Source organism: Myotis daubentonii, chromosome X (assembly GCF_963259705.1).
Source record: "Myotis daubentonii chromosome X, mMyoDau2.1, whole genome shotgun sequence".
NCBI classification, from domain to species: Eukaryota; Metazoa; Chordata; class Mammalia; order Chiroptera; family Vespertilionidae; genus Myotis; species Myotis daubentonii.
Genome location: NC_081861.1, coordinates 128,463,468 through 128,479,942, shown reverse-complemented (window position 1 = coordinate 128,479,942; position 16,475 = coordinate 128,463,468). Strand labels below are relative to the sequence as shown.

At 44.3% G+C, this 16,475-nt stretch overlaps 1 protein-coding gene across 3 annotated transcripts in view; it reads right to left on the bottom strand.

Annotated features, from left to right (window-relative positions):
* MAP7D2 (MAP7 domain containing 2) overlaps positions 1-16,475 on the bottom strand; it is a 110,771-nt gene that overhangs the window by 26,288 nt on the left and 68,008 nt on the right. For 2 of the 3 annotated variants that reach the window (XM_059680480.1, XM_059680482.1), the window contains 3 exons: positions 13,212-13,345; positions 5,133-5,401; positions 4,480-4,612 (listed from right to left, as the gene is read on the bottom strand). In XM_059680480.1, the coding sequence (XP_059536463.1) occupies positions 4,480-4,612; positions 5,133-5,401; positions 13,212-13,345 (536 nt within the window). Of the gene's footprint in view, positions 1-4,479; positions 4,613-5,132; positions 5,402-12,598; positions 12,632-13,211; positions 13,346-16,475 lie in introns of all 3 variants that reach the window. The other variant, XM_059680481.1, reaches the window with a different exon arrangement.

Genomic DNA, 16,475 nt, shown 5'->3' with positions numbered 1-16,475 from the left:
TCAAAATACTCAAACACTTGGAAGCTGAATAGCACGTTATTAAATATTGATTGGGTTACCAATGAGATCAAAGAAGAAATTAAAAACATCCTGGAAACCAATGACAATGAAAACACAACAATCCAAAACCTTTGGGACGCAATGAAAGCAGTCCTGAGAGGGAAGTTTATAGCTCTACAGGCCTATCTCAACAAACAAGAAAAAATGGTAGTAAATCATCTAAATCTACAACTCAAAGAATTAGAAAGAGAGCAACAAGAAAAGCCCAGAGTGAGCAGAAGAAAGGAGATAATAAAGATTAGAGCAGAAATAAATGACATAGAGACCAAAAAAACAATACAGAAAATCAATGAAACCAAGAGCTGGTTCTTTGAAAGGATAAACAAGATTGACAGACCTCTAGCCAGGCTCACCAAGAAGCAAAGAGAAAGGACCCAAATCAACAACATCAGAAATGATAGAGGCGAAATAACAACAGACCCCACAGAAATACAAATGATTGTTAAAAAATACTATGGACAGCTTTACTCCAACAAACTAGACAACCTGGAGGAAATGGACAAATTCCTAGAAAAATACAGCATTCCAAAACTCAATCAGGAAGAATCTAAAAATCTCAACAGGCCAATAACTATGGAAGAAATTGAAGCAGTCATCAAAAAGCTTCCATCAAACAAAAGCCCAGGACCAGATGGCTTCACAGGGGAGTTTTACCAAACATTCAAGGAAGAACTAAAACCTATCCTCCTCAGACTACTACAAAAAATTCAAGAGGAAGGAACACTTCCAAGCTCATTCTATGAAGCCAGCATCACCCTAATACCAAAACCAGGTAAAGACAACACAATGAAAGAGAATTACAGGCCAATATCCCTCATGAACATAGATGCCAAAATCCTCAACAAAATCTTAGCAAATCGGATCCAGCAGTACATCAGAAAGATCATACACCATGACCAAGTAGGATTTATCCCAGGGATGCAAGGATGGTACAATATCCGCAAATCAATAAACGTGATACATCACATAAACAAATTGAAAGAAAAAAACCACATGGTCATATCAATTGATGCAGAAAAAGCATTTGACAAAATTCAACACCCATTTTTGATAAAAACTCTCAGCAAGGTGGGAGTAGAAGGATCATACCTCAACATAATAAAAGCCATATAGGACAGGCCCACAGCCAACATCATACTCAACGGACAAAAACTAACACCATTTCCCCTAAGAACAGGAACAAGACAGGGATGCCCCCTCTCACCACTCCTGTTCAACATAGTACTGGAAGTGTTAGCCATTGCAATTCGGCAAGAAGAAGAAATAAAAGGCATCCAAATTGGAAAAGAGGAAGTAAAACTGTCCTTATTTGCAGACGACATGATATTATACATACAAAACCCTAGAGATTCCATCAAAAAGCTACTAGACTTAATACATGAATTTGGCAATGTAGCAGGATACAAAATTAACCCCAAGAAATCTGAGGCATTTCTATACACCAATAGTGAACTTTCAGAAAGAGAGATTATAAAAACAATCCCGTTTACCATTGCACCAAAAAAACTAAGCTACCTAGGAATAAACTTAACTAAAGAGGTAAAAGACCTCTACTCAGAAAACTACAGGACGTTGAAAAAAGACATAGAGGAAGACATAAACAGATGGAAGAACATACCGTGTTCATGGATTGGTAGAATCAACATCATTAAAATGTCCATACTACCCAAAGCAATCTATAAATTCAACGCACTTCCCATTAAAGTACCAACAGCATACTTCAGAGATCTAGAACGAACTTTCCAAAAATTCATCTGGAATAAAAAAAGACCCCGAATAGCTGCAGCAATCCTGAAAAAGAACAAAGTAGGTGGGATCTCAATACCAGATATCAAGTTGTATTACAAAGCCACTGTTCTCAAAACTGCCTGGTACTGGCACAAGAATAGGCATATAGATCAATGGAATAGAATAGAGAGCCCAGAAATCGGCCCTAACCAATATGCTCAATTAATATTTGACAAAGGAGGCAAGAACATACAATGGAGCCAAGATAGTCTCTTCAATAAATGGTGTTGGGAAAATTGGACAGATATATGCAAGAAAATGAAACTAGACCACAAATTTACACCATACACAAAAATAAACTCAAAATGGATAAAGGACTTAAATGTACGACAGGAAACCATAAAAATTCTAGAAGAATCCAAAGGCAAGAAAATCTCAGACATATGCCGAAGCAATTTCTTCACTGATACAGCTCCTAGGGCACTTGAAACTAAAGAAAAAATAAACAAATGGGACTACATCAAAATAAAAAGCTTCTGCACAGCAAAAGAAACCATCAACAAAACAACGAGAAAACCCACTGTGTGGGAAAACATATTTGCCAATGACATATCTGATAAGGGCCTAATCTCCAAAATTTATAGGGAACTCATACAACTTAACAAAACAAAGATAAACAATCCAATCAAAAAATGGGCAAAGGACCTAAATAGACACCTTTCAAAAGAGGACATTCAGAAAGCCAAGAGACATATGAAAACATGCTCAAAGTCACTAATCATCCGAGAGATGCAAATCAAAACAGCAATGAGGTACCATCTCACACCTGTCAGACTGGCTATCATCAACAAATCAACAAACGACAAGTGCTGGAGAGGATGTGGAGAAAAAGGAACACTTGTGCACTGCTGGTGGGAATGCAGACTGGTGCAGCCACTATGGAAGACAGTATGGAGTTTCCTCAAAAAACTACAAATGGAACTCCTATTTGACCCTGTAATCCCACTTGTAGGAATATACCCCAGGAAACCAGAAACACCAATCAGAAAGGATATATGCACCCCTATGTTCATAGCAGCACAATTCACCATAGCTAAGATCTGGAAACAGCCTAAGTGCCCATCTGTAGATGAATGGATTAGAAAACTGTGGTACATCTACACAATGGAATACTATGCTGCTGTAAAAAAGAAGGAACTCTTACCATTTGCAACAGCATGGATGGAACTGGAGAGCATTATGCTAAGTGAAATAAGCCAGTCAATGAAGGAAAAATACCACATGATCTCACTCATTTCTGGATAATAAAGACCATTATAAACTTATGAACAAAAATAGATACAGAGGCAGAGCTGCCTCGAACAGTCTGTCAAACTACAGCAGGAAGGCAGGGGAGGGTGGGAGGGCAGGAGGGGGGTGGGTAAGAGATTAACCAAAGGACTTGTATGCATGCATATAAGCATAACCAATGGACATAGGACACTGGGGGATAGGGGAGGCCAGGGGATTGTCAAGGGGGGGGGGAGGAGACATATGTAATACTCTTTGTAATACTTTAAGCAATAAAAAAAGAGAAGACAATCCAATTAAAAAATGGGCAAAGGACCTAAATAGACACTTCTCCCAAGGGGACATACAGATGGCCAAGAGACATATGAAAAAGTGCTCAAAGTCACTAATCATCAGAGAGATGCACACAGACACGTCAGAATGGCTATCATCAACAAATCAACAAATGCCAAGTTCTGGCGACAATGTGGAGAAAAGGGAACCTAGTACACTGCTAGTGGGAATGCAGACTGGTACAGCCATTATGGAAAACAGAATGGAGTTCCCTCAAAAAGTTAAATATGGAACTACAATTTGACCCAGTGATCCCATTTCTAGGAGTATATCCTAAAAATCCTAAATCCAATCAGAAAGAATATATGCACCCCTATGTTCATAGCAGCACAAATTATAATAGCTAAGATCTGGAAACAGCCCAAGTGCCCATCAATAGACGAGTGACTAAAAAGCTGTGGTACATATACATCATGGAATATTATGCAGCAATAAAAAAGAAGGATCTCTTACCCTTTGAGAGAGCATGGAGAGACCTGGAGAGTATCATGCTAAGTGAAATAAGTCGTCAGCCCTAGCCAGCTTGGCTCAGTGGATAGAGCATCAGCCTGTGGACTGAAGGGTCCCAGGTTCGATTATGGCCAAGGGCACATGCCTGGGTTGTGGGCTCGATCCCCAGTAGAGGGTGTGTAGGAGGCAGCCAATCAATGATTCTCTCTCATCACTGATGTTTCTCTCTCTCTCTCCTTCTCCCTTCCTCTCTGAAATCAATAACAAAATATATATATAAGTCAGTCAGAGAAAGACAAGTATCACATGATCTCACTCATATGTGAAATCTAATGAACAAAATAAACTGATGAACAAAATAAATCCAGAGACATAGAAGCATGGAACAGACTGATAAATCTCAGAGGGAAGGCAGAGGTGGGTAGGTGGGGAAAGATTAACCAAAGAACTTGTATGCATATATGCATAACCCATGGACACAGACAATAGGGTTGTGAAGGCCCGGGGAGGGGGTGGGTGTGGGGGGGAGGGGGTCAATGGAGAAAAAGTGGGGACATCTGTAATACTTTCAGCAATAAAGAGAAATAAAAAAAAACCAAACCCTGAGTACCCCCATACCTGTCTTGCTCCATCTTTTCCAGCCTCTCCTGTTCCTTCTGTTCCTTCTGCTGACGGGCCTGGCGTCTCTTTTCTGCCAGGATCTTTGCAGCCTCTCCTGCATTGGTGGTACCTGCAATAGGCTTCCCTGAGGCTGCACCAGAGGGATCAAGGGAAATAAAATTGATCACACTCACTTAGCAGCTGCCACTTGAAAGGGAAGATCCTACCCAGTGGGGGATGGGAAATGCCACAGGACTGGCACAATTAGCCACTGAGCAGAGATGCTGCAATGGGCGGCTATGACTGGAATATATTTCACAGTGGAGAGCAGTGGAAAGGCTAGGAGGAGAGATAAGGTCACTAGCAGGTCCCACAGCAGCCACCATCCCTGCGCCCATCTGGGTGAACTCGTTGCATCCTTCACAGCAGCTTATAGGACTAAAGGAAGAGCCTCTTCCAGCATGTGGTGATGCTGGCCCGATGCAGCAGGGGACAGGACTGAGGGGCAATGTGCAAGCCTAGAGAGCACATGACGTGCAGTTTTCTATATGATGACCCTCTCTTCCCTCTCTCCCCCAAACACGAGACTCCCATGTGGATCGTGGACCAGGTCAAAGGACAAACAGGCTGGAAAAGCCAAGGCTGGAGTGGCATGGGCAAAGAGGGCCCACCTGCGCTGCTCTCGGCCTTCCCTCCTGCAGCCACGTTCTTCTCGGAGGCATGCTTCTCCACCAGGCGTTTCTCTGAGGCTTCCACCCTGAGTGAGCCAGCTGCCTGCTGAGCCAGGGCCCCTTCCCGTTCCTTGTTGCTCTTCTCTTTGTCTGCTTTCTTCTTGGGTGTTTCCTGGCCGGAAAAGGTGGCTAAGCGGTTCTGCACAGGAGACTCCGGATATGGCACCTTCACATTCTTTGGAGACAGTGGGAATCCTTTGGCAGTGGCTCTGGAAGACCAAAACCATGCCAGAAGGTAATTACTGTGCCTGACCACAGAAGTCTCCAATCCTAAAACAGCTGGTTCCCTAAAGTTGAACAATTTCATCTTCTAAGTAGAACAAATGTAAGGCTCACTAGCACAAACTCAAAAGTCCCTGTCGCACTATTACCCTAACAGGAACATATACTATCTATAAGATGTCCCAGGTGGAGGTGACAATAGTTTTGGAAGCCACGTTGTTGACACCATGTCCTAACGTCGCTTAACTTTGATGACAATGTAATGAGGGAGTGTTAGGCTTTCTTCCACCACCTCTTTTAGATGGACACCAGAGCTGGATCTGGCATTAGACTATGGCAATAGACATTGTAGCAAAATACATGTAACACAAAATTTGCCACCTTAACCATTTGTAAGTATACAATTCAGTGACATTAAGTACATTCACACTGTGGTGCAAACCACCACCACCATCCACCCACAGAACTCTGTTCCCATTAAACACTAACTTCCCATTCCTCTCTCCCCAGCCCCTGGCAAACCCCTCCCTTCTAGACAGTCTCTAGAAATTTGACTATTCCAGGTAGCTCACAGAAATGAAATCATGCAGGAATGATTCTTTTGATCTGGCTTATTTCGCTCAGCATAATGTCTTCAAGGTTCTTTTGCTCACACGAAGTTTGGTAATTTCATCCCCCTGCCAATTTCCTAGAAATAAGTATCTTGGCTGATTAAAGAAATTAAACACAAATTCATCATGGGAACTTACTGTGCTTTCATAGAGTTTTATTTTTAAGTGCTTCATCTATTTAATAAGGATCTATTTGATCACCAGGAGGACCCAATGAGTAGGTAGGAAACAATGAAGCCCGGCCAGCATGCCTCTGGTTGAGCATTGATCTATGAACCAAGAGGTCACAGTTCAATTTCTGACACATGCCTGGGTTGCAGGCTTGATCCCCAGTGCAGGAGGCAGCTGATCAATGATTCTCTCTCATCACTAATTTTTCTATCTCTTTCTCTCCCACTCCCTTCCTCTCTAAAATCAATAAATTGAAAGAAAGAAAGAAAGAGAGAGAGAAAGAAAGAAAGAAAGAAAGAAAGAAAGAAAGAAAGAAAGAAAGAAAGAAAGAAAGAAAGAAAGAAAGAAAGAAAGAAAGAAAGAAAGAAAGAAAGAAAGCAACAGTGAAATTGCCAGTGCAGGGAGCCCAGACCTACTGAAGACACTCACCTGTAGTCAGGGATGACCATGCCACACATCTTCCAGAGCAGCCTATGGAAATGGTGCCCACTAATAATCGATTCAATGTCCTCGACCTCCAAAGGAAAAGGCTGGCTCCAAGAGCCTTCCGTGAGGCTGTGATTCTGAGTGGGAGGTACTTAATGGGAGCCATTCAGACAACTTGGTCTTAATGTTTTTCCTTACATGGACAAACAAAATGTTTTGTTTCCAATGCATGGGGAAGTGAAATTAACCTAGGCTAGGTTCCTAATACAAAACTGATCTCAGATATGAGCTATCTCTGACAGTGATTATTTAGCAGACTATTTTCTAAAGCTGGCCATAATAATAGCTCCTCCCATCCCACATGATATTTTGAGTTTTTATCGACATCCCACTGAACCTGGGTTGGCCTGACTGTTTTGAACAATAAAATACAGCAGAGAAGTAATGCTGTTCCAATTCAGGGCACAGTCCTTAAATAGCCTGGCAGCTTCCACTCCCTGTCCTGGGAGACACCCACTCTTGAGGATACTCCCTCCTAGAACTCAGTTGCCATACTATAAGATGCCCAAGTCATATGGAGAGGCTACATATGGGCATTCTATTCTGGTTGACAGCCCCTGCTGAGCTCCAGCCAAAGCCAGCATCAACTGCCAGCCAGGTGAATGACCCACCTTGGACCTCCAGCTCAGTTGAGCCCTAGGTTAACTCAGCTGACACTGGAGTGTAACTGTGTGGAAGATTCCAAGTGAAAAGTGCCCAGTGAGCCAAAATCAACCCACAGAGAACCCACACAGATAGAGGACCCAAAGAGAGACCTTTTGGTTAGCCTAAGTCAAAGAGCTGTGAGAATTAATAACAGATTATTTGTTTTATTCCACTAAATTTTGATAGTTTCTCACAGCAGCAATGAACAACAGAAACATTCCCCATCATAATGACAAAAGGAAGAGAATATACTTCTAAGAGCCTGAAACCACTGAAGAATATGTTACATGTTAGAACTGAGAGGTCGGGCACACCTACAGAAGTTGGGGCAATCCACTGGGCCATACTCAATTTCCTCTCTCTAGGTTACAAGAAGAAAGCTATGCTCAGCCACATCTTTGAGAGTGTTGCTGAAGCTAGTTTTCTAAAGCCCATGCAAGTACCCGATAATGGGAACAATAAAAATAAACTTGAGCCCTAGCCAGTTTGGTTCAGTGGATGGAGTATCGGCCTGCGGCCTGAAGGGTCCCGGTTTCAATTCTAGCCAAGGGCACATGCCTGGGTTGCGGGCTCAATCCCCAGTGGGGGTTTGTGCAGAGGCAGCCACTCAATGGTCCTCTTTCATCATTGATGTTTCTTTCTCTCCCTTTCCCTTACTCTCTGAAATCAATAGAAATATTAAATAAATAAATAAATAAATAAATAAATAAACAAACTTGAACGCTGAAAAGAGCAATACCATTAATATGTACAGCCACCCACAAGTGGCTTAGCTTATCTGAAATCTGGAAGGGGAATAATGTGCTATCAGAGCCATTCTTCACATAGCTCATCTGTGTTGGATGGGAGTTCAAGGGAACTAAGCCCAAAGCCACGCCCATATCCAGTGTGCTTTACAGATCACACACTTGATCTGCACAGAGGAGAGTTTGAAAACACCACTTCAGTTGGAGTTTATTTTGTGTGTGACACCATTTTAAAAATCAAGTGCTTCTCTTTTACTGACTTTCTTCAATATTGCGTATGCAAAAGACTATTTGTAAAATACAAAAGGTGTAAAGAGTGATATAACAAATGCCCATACATCCACAAACTAGTTCAAAACAAGGATATTGCAGCCCTAGCCGGTTGCTCAGTGGTTAGAGAATTGGCCCACAGACTGAAGGGTTTCGGGTTCAATTCAGGTCAAGGGCACATACCTTGGTCACAGGTTCAATCCCCGGCCCCAGTTGGAGTACGTGCGGGAGGCAACCAATTGATGTGCCTCTCTCACATCAATGTTTTCGTCTCTCTGTCTCTCCCCCTCCCTTCTCTCTCTCTCTCTCTCTAAAAATCAATGGGAGAAAATATCCTAGGGTGAGGATTAACCAAAAAAGACATTGTGATTATGCCGGAATCTCCTGTGTGCCCCTCCCTGATAGCTTTCCCCTCCTCACTCAGAGGCCATCATCACTTTGCATTTTATGTTTGCCATTTTCTTTTACTAAAACTCATTTTACCACATTTATATTCTTAAAATAACAGTGCTTAGTTTTGTAATTTGAGAACTCGATCTATTCAAATTCTTCTACAGCTTCCTTTTTTCTGTTCGACACTATGTTCCTGAGATCCACCCACTGGTGGTAGGCAGCTCCCATCCATTCTTTTCCACTGCTGTATACTCAATTATAGTTTTCTTGGTTTTTTTTGTTTTGTTTTGTTTGTTTGCTTGTTTTATTTTAGTCAATTATATCTCAATAAAAAATAAAATAGAAAATCGATCCTGAAACACAACCTTCAAGATTTTCAACTTCAAAGCAATAGCACAAAAAACTGAAATGCAGACAAGCATTCAGAGACAGGGAGGCGGACCCCTACTGTGGCACCTGACATCCCCACTGGGTCCAGGGGAGGAAGAGAAATGGTGTAGCTTGCTGCTGACCACAGGACAGAGTCATATCTATTGTGGCAGTGCACCCTTACCTTCAATGGGGCTTGGAGAGCCAGGTTCCCAGAACATCACCTGCCAAGATTCTGCGTTTAGGCCAAGTCCTGTTCTTATCAACCTTAACATAGCTTTATACTTCTTTTGTAAAACAGGTAAGAAAAATACCCCTCCCTTTTTTCATAATACAAAAGTAATATCTGATTTTTGTAGATAATTTTGAAAATAGAAAGACAAAAAAGAGAGGGGGAGGATAAAAACCTCACTGTCCAAGAACCACTGATTGTGTACACTTATATACATTCACCAATGTGGTCAGGTATATGTATATTAAATATCTATGGATCTTTTAAAAATAATTTATTAATCCTATGTCTAAAAACCCATCTTAAGGAAATATTAATCAATATAGAAAATATGTACTTGATAAAAATGGAACCATGTTCCACATACCATTTCTCACAATATCCTGATCATCTTTCCATGTAATTACATATTGTTCTTCATAATTTTTTGTGGCTGTATAGTACTCCGTTGTTTGGATGCGTCATAATTTATTTAGCAATTCTCTATTGAGAATATTTATATTGTCTTCAATTTCACCCTATTAAAACAAGGCTACCCATCTACACTAATAAAAGAGAAACATGGTAATTGGCGTACGACCGCTACCCTTTGCATCGGCTAATCAGCGAGATATGCAAATTAACTGTCAGCCAAGATGGTGGCCGGCAGCCAGGCAGCTTGAAACTAACATGAGGCTTGCTTGCCTCAGTGACCAACGTTCCCTGCCTGCCGCTGCAGGCCTCTGAGCCGGCAGTTTCAAACATTGTAACAGATACCGCCTGGCTTCAGCCAGCAGGATCACAACGTTGTATGCAAAGGCCAGAAACCTAGAGCCAAGCCTCAAGCTAAAGCTGGCCCAGAATAAAAAAAAAAAAAAGGAAAAAAGGAGCGGTTGGGAGCTTCAGTCACCCCCAGCCTGAAAACAGCCCTCAGCCCCTCACCCAGACTGGCCAGGCACCCCAGTGGGTACCCCCACCCTGAAGGGTGTGTGACCAGCTGCAAACAGCCATCATCCCCTCACCCAGGCTGGCCAGGCACCCCAGTGGGGACCCCCACCCTGATCCAGGACACCCTTCAGGGCAAACCAGGCGGCCCCCACCCGTGCACCAGGCCTCTACCCTATATAGTAAAAGGGTAATATGCCTCCCAGCACCGGGATCAGTGGAACCGAGAGGCCTCCCGGCACCGGGATCAGCGTGACAGGGAGCAGCGCCCAAAACCCCTGATCGCCCTGCAGCTCTGTGTGTGACAGGGTGCGGCACCCCAACCCCCCCCCCCCACGGGCCCTGCTCTGTGTGTGACGGGGTAGAGCCATAACCTCCCCATCGGCCCTGCCCTGAGTGTAACAGTGGCGGCGCCCCAACCCCCTGATTGGCCCTGCTCTGTGGGTGATAGAGGGCGGCGCCCCAACCCGCTGATCCGCCCTGCTGTGTGTGTGACAGGGGACGGTGCCCCAACTCCCCTATCGGCCCTACTCTCTGAGTGACAGGGGGGAGCTCCTCAACCCCCTGATGGGCCCTGCTCTGTGCGTGACAGGGGGGAGCTCCCCAACCCCCTGATGGGCCCTGCTCTGTGTGTGACAGGGGGGAGCTCCCCAACCCCCTGATGGGCCCTACTCTGTGCATGACAGGGTGTGGAGCCCCAACCCCCCTGATGGGCCCTGTTGTGTGCGTGACAGGAGGCAGCGCCCCAACCCCCTGATTGGCCCTGCTCTGTGCGTGACAGGGGGTGGCGCCGCAACCTCCCCATCGATCCTGCCTTGAGTGTGACAGGGGGCGGTGCCCCAACCCCCCAATCGGCCCTACCCTGAGCGTGACTGGGGGTGGCATCGCAACCTCCCAATCCACCCTGCTCTGTGCATGACAGGGGGCGGCGCCCCAACGCCCCAATTGGCCCTGCTCTGAGCCCGACCAGGGGCTGCACCTAGGGATTGGGCCTGCCCTCTGCTACCTGGGAGCAGGCCTAAGCCAGCAGGTCGTTATCTCCCGAGGGGTCCCAGACTGCGAGAGGGCACAGGCCGGGCTGAGGGACCCCCTCCCCCCCAGTGCACAAATTTTTGTGCACCGGGCCTCTAGTATAGTATAAAAAAAAGAAATAGCACAGAGCCTACGGAGAGTTTGCTTCCATAAACTGAATTCTCCCTCTAGAGAGAGGGCAACATCCCTTGTTCACGTTAGTGAAATTTACAATGATGATGATGAAACTTGTCAACTACTATCCATGTAGGAACCGTGAGTCAATATTCTAGAAAGGGCGGGGGAAATCTGGAAAAACCTCAGTGTGAGCAGGCTTTTCTCTTTGCTAATGTCAATGTCCCAAACTATCACCAGAGTTCTGACATATGAAAGGAAGACTCGGAAATAAGACAAATGGGGACCTTACAGCCCACCTATTGGATGTAGTTTGCAAGAGAGCAAAATATCATAACCAAAGGCAGGCAATAAAAGAACAGAAAGGATGCAATGGACTTAAAAAATTAACAAACCAAGATGCTATAAATTTAGCAATGAGCTATAGAAGGCTTTTCCTTGTGGAAGATGGATACAACAATAGCAGGAATTAGAAGTCTATAAAAACATAGCAAAATAATAATAGTGAAAAAGTCTCTGTTAGAAAGTAACAAATTAGAAATAAGAGCTCCTGTCACCTTGAAATATTTTTAAGAAATTCCCAAGTGTTCATTAAATTTGTTGTGTTTTAGCTTATGTTCTCTGAGCCAAACTGATGCATTAAAAATGAGTTTAGCCCTATCCAGCTTGGCTCAGTGGATAGAGCATCAGTCTGTGGGCTGAAGGGTCCTGGGTTCGATTCCGGCCAAGAGCACATGCCTGGGTTGCGGGCTTAATCCCCAGTAGGGGGTGTGCAGGAGGCAGCCAATCAATGATTCTCTCTCATCATTGATGTTTCTATCTTTCTCTCCTTCCCCCTTCCTCTCTGAAATCAATAAATATATTTTTTAAAAATAAGTTTTATATGATTCTTTCTATATATAGAATTTCCTATTTTCCCAAATTAAAATCATATTTCTCATTACCACTGAAGATGTTTCCATTCTACTGCTGGATTGAGTTACTGAGTCATTCTTATCAATTATTATTAGTAAAATATTTTAATGACTTAATACAAAGTCATACAATGTAAATTTATTTTTCATTTACATAGTTTCATGGTGAATTTACCCAATTTTTTTAAAAAAACACATATAACGGCTTTGTTAGAAATAACCATACTACTAACGGTGGCTGATAAGTTGTTACTGCGTCTTTTAATGAAAGACTCACGAGCGAAATGTAACCACTTCACTCCAGAAGCAGCTGAAAGAGAAAGGAAAATGCCAGAAAAGCAGAATGGAATTAATGGGCCTAAAGAGAAAATGCTGAATGGCTCATCTTGGTAACTAAGAGTCCCATATCTACCAAGCAACAAGACCCCTTAGCCTATTGTTTCCCACCCCAGCCGGTTTGGCTCAATGGATAGAGCACTGACCTACGGACTGAAAGGTCCCAGGCTCGATTCTGGCCAAAGTCACCTGCCTGGGTTGTGGGCTCGATCCCCCATGTGGGGCTTGCAGGAGGCAGCCAATAAATGATTCTCTCTCATCATTGATGCTCCTATCTATCTATCTATCTATCTATCTATCTATCCATCCATCCATCATCTCTTTCCCTCTCCATTGCTCTCTGAAATCAATAAAAGTATATTAAAAAAAGAGCCCATCATTTCTCCAGAAGATACTCAAAGAGTGAAGGAGGTAAGTCACAGTTCAGCATTCCTCCTGCTCACCTCTTAGGGCCTTCTATGCCTTGTGGGGAGAAGGATACACACCCTGCACTGCACAGAGCCTCACCCAACTGGTTTAACCTTCTGACTGTGACAAAGGGGAAAGATGCTTACCTGCATGCCCCAGGAGAAGGTGATCTGTCAGAAGGGTCTACAGGAGAATTGTATCTTTTCACAGAGGACCTGAGGCTCGTGTTTGACAAAGAAGGTGTTGCTTGTGAATCCCTCTTCATCTTCTCCATCTCCATCTGTAGGGGACATAGAATAGGACAGCCATGACCCACAACTGCAGTTTCTAAAAATACCCCAGATGGAAGCAATGCACAACTTTCTTTCAGAAGGACACAATGGGAGTATTTGCAGAGAAGCACCATGAGCTCATTATAGTTAGGTGATTTAGTCAAAAATAAATTCAGCCTCAAAATGCAAAGATTTCTTTCTCCTTGTTTTCTTGAGAAGAGTTAACAGAACCATATGATGGTCCTGGATACAGGACAAAGTAGGTTAAAAGTAGGTTAAATTACCAGCCATCATTACCTAAAAGATAAATCATAAGTAAGGATATAAAGTAATAATAATAATAAAACAAATAATACAAATAAATATAATAATTAATAAATACATAATATACTGTTTTACATACTCAGAATTGTAAACCTACTTTTGCCCACTCCTGTATATAAAGATCTACAATGTTTGGGAAAAGTTTCAGGTGTGATTATAACACAAAATGGTGAATTGTGACCCTGGCCAGGTGACTTAGTTGGTTGGAGTGTCTTCTAATACACCAAAAGGTTGTGGGTTTGATCCCCGGTCAGAGCACGGACAGGAAGCAAACAATCAATGTTTCTGTTTCCTCTCTCTCTCTCTCTCTCTCTCTCTCTCTCTCTCTCTCTCTCTCAGCATGTCCTCAGGTGAGGAATTTTTAAAAAGGGGGGCAGCCCTAGCTGGTTTGGCTCAATGGATAGAGCATTAGCCTCTGGACTGAAAGGTCTTGGTTTCGATTCTGGTCAAGGGCATATGCCAGGTTTTGGGCTCCATCCCCAGTAGGGGGCATGAAAGAGGCAGCCAATCAATGAGTCTCTCTCATCATTTATGTTTCTATCTCTCTCTCCCTCTCCCTTCCTCTCTGAAATTAATAAAAATATATTTTAAAGGGTGGGGGGTGGTGGTTTAAGTGAAAGCTACAATGACATTCTTCCAGAACCAAACTGAAATTACAACTAAAATATAGAAAAACCACCCTGAATAACCAACTAAAGAATAGCTGGAGAGAACTCTCAAAACCAAGGATGGAAAGTGGAGACCGCACAGAGACTGGTAAAAAATGCAATGGTGCCAAAGAGCTGGCCAGGCTCCCACAAACTGTGGTAACTTACACCATGGAATACTATGCAGCTGTAAAAAAGAAGGATCTCTTATCCTTTGAGACAGCATGGAGGGACCTGGAGAGTACTATGCTAAGTGAAGTAAGTCAGTCAGAGAAAGACAAATATCACATGATCTCACTCATATGTGGAATCTAATGAACAAAATAGATCCAGAGACACAGACACATGGAAGAGACTGACGAATCTCAGAAGGAAGGTGGGTGGATAGAGATTAACCAAGGAACTTATATGGATACTAGAGGCCCAGTGCATGAAATTCGTGCACTCGGGGAGGGTCCCTCAGCCCAGCCTGCGCCCTCTCACAGTCCGGGAGCCCTTGGGGGATGTCTGACTGCCAACTTAGGCCGTGAGCCCAGCTTCTGGCTAAGTGGCGCTCCCCCTGTGGGAGCGCACTGACCACCAGGGGACAGCTCGTGCATTAAGCGTCTGCTCCCTGGTAGTCGGTGCGCATCATAGCAACCAGATGTTCTGTTGTTTGGTTGATTTACATATTAGCCTTTTATTAGCTAGGATATTATATAGGATATGCATAACCCATGGACATAGACAATAGTGTGGTGAAGACCTTGGGGGTGGGGCAGGTCCAGGGTAGAGGAGGTGAATGGGATTTTAAAAAAGGGACATATGTAATAGTTTCCACAATAAAAATCTGTATATATAAAAGCTAATATGCAAAGTGTCCCCTCAGGAGTTTGACCAGGAGACTGGGAGTTTGATCGCTATCTATGATGTGCACTGACCACCAGGGGGCAGCACAAAATGAAGGGAGGCCCCGGCTAGCAGCTGGAAGGCCCCAATCGGCCCTGATCGCTGGCCAGGCCTAGGGACACTACCCATGTACAGATTTCATGCACCAGGCCTCTAGTCTTATCTAATAAAGAGGGAATATGCTAATTAACCCTCACACCATCACAAAGATGGTGGTGCCCACAGTCAATAAGGAGGGAATATGCTAATTGACTTCCCTGCCCTCAAAGATGGCGGCACCCACAGCCAATAAGGAGAGAATATGCTGATTGCCACGCCCTCAAAGATGGTGGTGCCTACAGCCACAGATGGCAGCACCCAGTCCCCTCAGCCCCACCAGGGTGGCAGGCGTATGGCAAGGCCAACCCAGGTGAGTCTGGCCACTCTGCGTGCCTGCCTCTGGAGTCCCCTAGTCCCCTCAGCCCCGAGTCTCCCAGGGCCAGCCTGAGGCACAGGCAAGCCTCAGATGGCAGCTGCCCAGCCACCCAGGGCCGGCCCAAGGTGCAGGCAAGCCTTGGATGGTGGCTGCCCAGCCGCCCAGGGCTGCCAGAGGCTCAGGTAACCAGGGCCAGCCAAGGCTTGTGCTGTTGGCAGCAGCAGCAGTAGAGGTGTGATGGGGCGTCGCCTTCCCCTGATCACCTCCTGCCCCTGAGGGCTCCTGGACTGTGAGAGGGGGCAGGCCGGGCTGAGGGACACCCCCCCTCCAGTGCATGAATTTTCATACACCAGGCCTCTAGTAAATTTATAAAAAGACAGTGAGCTGTGGACCCTGTGACCCTACCCACCCCTCTGTATCTTCCCCATGGTCTCCCTCTACAGTAGGCTAGAGGCATGTGCCTCGGTACCTGGCCCACAGTGGGTGCTCTGCAAGGGTGGTTCCCTTCTCCATCACACTTTTCTGTAGCAAATCCTTATTTGGTCCTCACACCCGCATTCATAGGCCCCCCTCCACAGAAATATACCCTACTATAAAAACCAAGGGTCCGAAACATTCACTTCTCATGTGAAAACCTTAGGGCTACCCTGGATTTAAAAAAATGTGGTGTTATAAAAATAAATGCCCAGTAGTACAGTAATGTGGTGGTTTTAAAATAAATGCACACATAATTGGGTGTTCTCCCTTCAACAGATGGGGCTCAATTCCCATACTCCTGAGTGTGGGCTGGTCTCAGTGACTTGCTTTGAATGCACAGAATGTGGCAGAACTGATGATGTGAAACTTCTGAGGCTGATGCATAGA